This window comes from Balaenoptera borealis, assembly GCF_965194805.1.
Source record: "Balaenoptera borealis genome assembly, chromosome: X".
Taxonomy (NCBI): domain Eukaryota; kingdom Metazoa; phylum Chordata; class Mammalia; order Artiodactyla; family Balaenopteridae; genus Balaenoptera; species Balaenoptera borealis.
In genome coordinates this window covers 27,198,538-27,205,805 of record NC_138881.1, presented here as the reverse complement: position 1 = coordinate 27,205,805, position 7,268 = coordinate 27,198,538, and the positions used below count along the sequence as shown (strand labels likewise).

At 40.3% G+C, this 7,268-nt stretch overlaps 1 protein-coding gene across 6 annotated transcripts in view; it reads right to left on the bottom strand.

The window, feature by feature from the left end:
- Positions 1–4,164, bottom strand: part of LOC309621159 (uncharacterized protein) — an 80,542-nt gene extending 76,378 nt beyond the window's left edge. For 3 of the 6 annotated variants that reach the window (XR_014239778.1, XM_082378291.1, XM_082378294.1), the window contains exon 1: positions 1–4,163. Coding sequence is in view for 4 of the 6 variants with exons in the window: in XM_082378291.1 (XP_082234417.1) it covers positions 1–93 (93 nt within the window). In the remaining 2 variants the exon portion in view is untranslated. The other 3 variants (XM_082378292.1, XM_082378293.1, XR_014239777.1) reach the window with 2 other exon arrangements.
- Positions 4,165–7,268: the final 3,104 nt, after the last annotated feature.

The window sequence follows — 7,268 nt, the reverse complement described above, 5'->3', positions numbered from 1 at the left end:
TTGGTCACGGGTATACGACAGAAGAACATAACTCAGGAAGAGCCGGAGAGAAGAGGGTTGTAGGGCATGTGGAAAGGGGTGCAGAGCGTCCATGCCTTCTCCAGGTGCGCCACTCTACTCAATCTTCACCAACCTGAAGCCTGTCCGAACCCAGTCCCTTTGGATTTTTCTGCAGGCTTCATTACATTGGCCACTAGTGATAGAACTCAACCTCCAGTGCCCCTCTCCCCCAGCAATCTGGAGATGGGACTGAAAGTTCCAACCCTCTAATCACGTGGTTGGTTCCCCTGGCAACCAGCCCCCCTGCTTAGGTGCTTTCCAAATGAATTCATTAACATAACAAAAGACACCTTGATTACTCTCCTCACAGGAAATTCCAAGGGCTTTAGGAGCTCTGTGCCAGAAATAGGGACAAAGACCAAACATATATATACTGTATTTCTTATTATAAATCACAGTATCACATTACCAACTTGTTAGAGATGGAAACAACACACTTTCTTTTGCGTAAGAATTGCAGAGGCAATCCATGAGGTCGTCCACAAGATATATCAGTTTCTACTGTGTCATAAACCACTCCCAAAATGTAATGGCTTAAAACAACAATCATTTACTTACAATTTTGAGGTTTGGCAATTCGAGCTGTGCTCATGAGTGGTTCCTTTACTGCTGGCCTCTGGGCTCAGGCTGGTGAATGCAGTCAGCTGGAAGTTTAGCTGACTAAGAGCTCTCAGCTGAGATGACCTATTGGCTGTTCCACCTGATCTCATCTTCCAGAAGGCAAGCCTGGCTTCTTTACATGGTGGTCTCTGGGCTCCAAAGAATAACAAGAGAAGCTATTCCCAAAGGGCTATCACTTTTCAAGCTTTTGCTTGCACTTCATTTACTTTTGACCCACTGGATAATACAAGTCACATAGTGAAGCCCAGAGTCATTGTACAAGAGGATCACTAAGGGGCATGGATATAGGGAGATGTGACCAAATGGGGGAAAATTACTGAAACAATCTGCCACACATGGTTTCATTGTTTTAACGATGAATGACTTGAAAACTGGGAGGATTTTCTATGATCTCAGGGATTTATTTACATTTATGTAGAACCAATACAATGTTACTGCCAACTGAAGAATGTCACTCGTGTGGTGCTCCAAGGACAATGGTGCTTCAAGGACAAAGGACGACCCTGCCTCAAAAAGTTTCAGCGTTACACCCCCTACAGGACTCTTAATCGCCCTCCCTGCCATGTTGCGATGGTTAAGAAATTCCTAAGCCCACCTGGGCTATGGGACCTGTCCCAAATGAGGAAAGGCATCTGGCCTGTCGCACTCCCACCCTATAGAAGGAAGGTGTATGTGCCTCGACCAATCAGTAAACGAAATTTTCACCTCAGACCATTCCTTTGTTTTCTGGCTATAAAAACTGATCAATAGCATATGTTCGGGGTCGACTCTCCCAGACTACTAGGAAGTCGGCCCGCTGTTCTGGCAGCGACCCTTCCCTCTAATAAATTCTATCTTCTTTACATTCTGCCTTGTGTCTGGAAATTCTTTTCCAACCCGCGCTCGGAACACGACAACTCGCCATCTGGCTCTGCAAGGATTCAGTCATTCGCCACTACAGTCGCTGACCTTCAACACACCCTGAAAGGAGTTCAGGGCGGAGATCAGGAATGAGGCACTCTGTGCTCTGGGAAAACTGGCAGAAAAGGACTTCAAACAGATATTTTCAGGAAAAATTTTTATGAAACCAATTTCTTGCATCTTCCCATACTTAGAAAAGCACTAAAATCATTAACTCAGGTGCCTGTTCTTCAGGACTAGCAGTTACTTTCTACCAAGATGTGTGCGTGATTGCACGTAGCCCTTCTCCAAAATCAACATAATCACAAAATCCTGCTCCTTGGAGCAATTCCCCAGAGCTATTTGAACGGCTGTCTCCTGGGCTACAGTCCTCAGTAAGTCCCCAAATAAAACTGAAGCTCACAGCTCCCATGTTGTATGTTTTTATTTCATTCAACATTATCTAGGTACAACTACTACTTGACCCGGTGTTCTTGATCTAGCATCACATACACAGGTGTATCAAGTAAATAGTTTGCTTAGTCAAACACCCCTTATCCCCTGCTAAATCTCATACTTTGCATGTCTATTATTGCCCTGCTATACCCTCAAAGCAAGGCAAAATATATAAAATATACAAGATTCAACTAAATCACCTAACAAACATTACCCTTATTTCACCAGACCAAAGTTGGTATTATCAAAAACTAGCCTCCTAACTGTATCAATGCATTACTTAGATATGTAAAGCTCATATAGACAGACATTCCCCTAGATCTGCCATTTACCTCCAACAAAATCAAGATTAAAGTACATTTTAATAATCTCCAAAAGAAAAAAAAATTTCCATACTAATTTTAACACACAATCCAAACTACCATACCGAATACCAATATATCATTTAAATACTTAATTCTTATATATATAAAATCCAACTCAACCTGTTAATGTAGCTTAATAATTAAAGCAAGGCACTGAAAAATGCCTAGATGAGTTTACTAACTCCGAAAACACATAGGTATGGTCCCAGCCTTTCTATTAATTTCTAATAAAATTACACATCCAAGTAGCTGCATCCCAGTGAGAATGCCCTCTAAATCATAAAAGATTAAAAGGATCAGGTATCAAGCACACTAAAAAGTAGCTCACAACATCTTGCTTAATCATACCCCCATGCGAAACAGCAGTGATAAAAAGTAAGCTGTAAGCGAAAGTTTGACTAAGTTACATTAACTAAACAGGGTTGGTAAATTCACGCCAGCCACGGCAGTCATACAAGTAAACCAAATTAATAGAAATCCAGTGTAAAGCGTGTCAAAGAGTACCCCAAAATAAAGTCCTAGCTAAGCTGCCATAAGCCATAGCTAAAATAAAAATAAGCTACAAAAGTGACTTTAACATTTTTGATTACACAACAGCTAAGATCCAAACTGGGGTTAGATATCCCACTATGTTTAGCCCTAAACCCAAATAATTCTAAAAACAAAATTATTCACCAGAGTACTACTGGCAATGGGCTAAAACTCAAAGGACTTAGCAGTGTTTCACACCCCTCTAGACGATCCTGTTCTATAATCAATAAACCCTGATAAACCTCACCAACCTTTGTTAATGCAGTCTATATGCTGCCGTCTTCAACAAACCCTAAAAAGGAATAATAGTAAGCATAATGATCAGTCATAAAAATATTAGGTCAAGCTGTAACCTATAGGGTGGGAAGAAATGGGCCACACCTTCTACCTCAAGAACATAAAATATTTTATAAGAAAGTTTTTATGAAATTAAAAGCCAAAGGAGGATTTAGTAGTAAATTAAGAATCAAATGCTTAATTGAATCAGGCCTGGAAGCACACAGGCACCGCCCTTCACCCTCCCCAAATATCAAAAACTTCTTATAACCTATTAACAAGTACCAAACATGTGTTTGGATGAATCAAAAAGTGTGGCTTAAACAAAAGCACCTAGTTTACACCCAGGAGATCTCAGACTGTATGAACATTTGGAACTAAAACTAGCCCAAACTTCCCACCAAGCTCAACTATTAAAAGTAAATTAAATGAAGCATTGAAAGCAGCAAAAAGCAAAGCTTACCCCTTTTACCTTTTGTATAATGATTTAACTAGAAAACTTTAACAAAGAGAACTTAAGTTAAACACCCCGAAACCAGACGAGCTACTTATGAACAGTTTATAAGAACAAACTCACCTAATGGGCAAAATAGTGAGACGATACATAAGTACAGGTGGCAAGCCTAAAAACCTGGTGCTAGCTGTGGTGACATAATGTGTGTTCTCAGTAGTCAAGATCAGAGCATAGAATTAATTGACGCTCATCCCAGGGATGTTCTCCTCCTGGATCACCACAGCTCTAATGCACTGATTCCCAGCAAGCTCTCCAGCCCCTGCAGTATCAGCCCCTGTTGGTTTTGTGCTTCCAATGAAACTTGGAATTATTTTTTGGTCTCCATTCTCTTGTATTTGACTTAAAGTGTTTCTGGGATCGCTATACATTTGCTTATGTTAGCTTTCCATTTCCTAACAGACATAATGATTGTATCAGTCAGCTATTAGGATGTAATTGACAAAACAAAATCTGTTGCATACAATAAACACTGATTTTGCTCACATGTCTGTGGACCAGCTGCGGAGTCTGCTGATCTCAGCTCATCTGAGTCAGCTCCACGTATATCTTATTGTCCTTAATCCGCAGGGTTAGCTAATAAGGATTTTTCAGTAATGACTTATCTTTTAAATCTACTGGCCACACTGAGTTCCCCAGTTGGTTGGTTTGCTTATTTTCTAATTTGCCTCTCTCTCCCCTTCTGTCTCCCTCTCCCTCTCCCCTCACCCCACTCATCCGTGTTTAAAATGTGGTTTTTAAAAGGTTTTAAGACACAGTAGCTTGTTTCTTTGACTTTTTATTTCCAATTTTTTTTCCAGTTTTTAAAGTGATTTTTTAAAAGATGCCTTTTCTTTGATCCACTTTATTTATGAAATTTATAGAGACATTTTAGTTTGTCTATTGTTTCTACACCTGTCAATTGCCAGAACAGGAGGGTAAGAAATTTGTTCACTAAACTAAGATATCAAATGTATCACTCACTGTGCCCTTTTTATTCCAACTATATCAAGACATTCTTTCCTTTTCTGGTATTATTCACAGAGGAAGGATCATTTTCTGTCCTTAACTTTAAATGAAAGTTCTAGCTAGACATTTATCAAACACCTAGCACTTTCAGAGGCTTCTCAGGCTATTTTGCCAGTTATCGGAGAAGCAATGGCCATGAAAAGAAGCTCTGAAATCTCCCTCAGAGAATCAGTGATGAAAAAATAAATTACTCCTAGAATGGATAAATCTTCTCTGGTTGATGGGATAGGAATTTGCTAATTTAGGGTCACCTACTTAGGTACGATTACGTATGCTTTATGGATTAATCATAAATATTAATGGCAGAAGTTACGGAAGTAGAAAATAAAGGCTTGCAAGTAAATACAGCTGCAAATATTCATCATGGTGACTTTACTGAATGACAGTGAGCCACATTTCTAGGAAGCAAGCCCGTGTCAGACTAGAATATGGAATCAAAGCTCACCTAGTAGGATTTCAGGGCATGTGGCTGAATTGCACATGACCATCTACTCTCCCACCATCATTTCTTGGTAACACTTCTGAATGTGTACATCACCCAGATTTTGGCCCCAGAAATGCATATGGCAGCACAACAGTCAATCATGATCAGAAGAGAGTCAGTAGTGCTAAGAAATCTGGTAGTGTGGTTAAGAGCACTGGCTCTGCAGTCTGACATACTTGGGCCTGAATCTCAGTTCTGTTACTCACTTGCTCTTTGACCTTGGGCAAATCACTCAACATCCCTGAGCCACCGCTAGGGATTCAGGGAGCTTGTCTGTCCTGGGGAAGATTCTAGTCCTAAGATCAGCCTCCTTGAGCACCACTCCACCATCTGCCCCTCCCCACCCCTGCCCACCCACGAGGCCTCTAAATTTCCCTCCTGGGGTTTCTGTAGGAAGAAGAACCTGAGTCTCCCCTCTGGTGGAGACATGGGGCTCTGTGTCCTTTCTTTCCTCACTCACTGCCCTTAGAAGCATTTATCTTTGTACCGCCCTACGCCCAGCCAAGCATAAAACCCTCCAATCGCTAAAAGGGAAAAAAAAAGTACAGCAGAAACAAAACACATTCTAATAGCGCAATAAATTATCTAGTCAGAGTGAAATAGTACTAAGTAATTTTAAGGGTATTGATGAGAATTCAATGTGATAATATATGATAAAGTATATAAAGCACTTAATGTGGATATATAATAACATCTCAATAAATATTATTACTATTGTCTACCTCACAGGAGCAACATTTCATAAACCAGAGGGTCAACGCTTGATATTGAACTTCTTGGGCATTTCGCCTTGAAGACAGACAGGTCTAAACTCAAATTCTGGCTCCCCCTTTTTAAGGACATGCAATATTTTTCAGGCTTTGGTAACCTCTTCTATCTTCCAAAAGCTTCCGAATTTGAGGTTGTCTACTCTTACTTCCCAAATGTCTACTTTATATGAGTAGCATTATGCTAATTAAGATATGCAACAGGGGCCTGAATTCCCCGATAGCAACAACACAGGGTGTGTGGCCTCTGTTTCTAGAGCTCTGTCTCTCCCTGTTTTCTTTACTTCCTCTCTTCCCTTTTTAAGTTTCCTGTCTGGCCTCTGGGGGCACTTGACATTTTAACATGGGCACAAGGCATAAAGGCACCAGAAGGAAGCAAAAGGAAGGAGAAAAAACCCAGCAGACCCTCTTCCTTTTGTAACACCTTATCATTACCATTTTTCCTATTAAAAGATAATAATAGTTAACATTTATTGAGCAGTTGCTCTGTGACACCCCTGTTCTAAGCAATTTGTATGTATTATTTCTTTTAACCCTGACAACTCTGAGAGTTGGGGATTGTTACTGTCCTTATTTTCTAGACAAGCGAATGATGCAAACAAACTGAACAACGAGACAAAGGCCACACAACTAATTATTGTGTGTCAAACCCAGGCAGAGAGCCCAAGATCTTAACCACTACATTCTTTTTCCCCTTAGTTTTCCTCTGTTTTAAAAACATATTTTCTTTTCCTTCAGGATTCTTACAAGTTGTGATTTGCTTTCAGTTTGTTATCTATACAATTGCAATTCTTATTAAACCTTTTAAAAAGTCAAACAATGCAGATGTCCATACAGTAAAAGGGAAAGTCCCCTTCCCCATACCCCACTAGGAAAGCACCATTAATTGTTCAGTGTAGACCTTTCTTATGAATCTCAATAGCATTCTCTACTGACATCACAATGGCCATAGTAGGAGAAAACCAGTACCATGGCGTTTCTAATAGCATGACGATAATATGCAGGAACTATGTCCAGAACTGCTTTCTGAGTTCTGATCATTTCTGTTAAACTTTCTTCACTTTACCTCAACCTTTAAGGAGAATTTAGAAGTAGAAAAGTGACTCCAGAGGCAGCTCCTAGGAGATAAAATGGCCCATGAGCCCTCCTTCAGACCAAACTCTGTGGGAAGCTGAACACTCCAGTGACCAATCACCATATACATGATGAAAATCATTATCCAAGCCACCAGGAGTTCCATCATTCATAAAGTGGCATCCTAAAACGGCCATTCCCAAACCACCAGAACAATCTCTTTTGCAGCTAAAGGT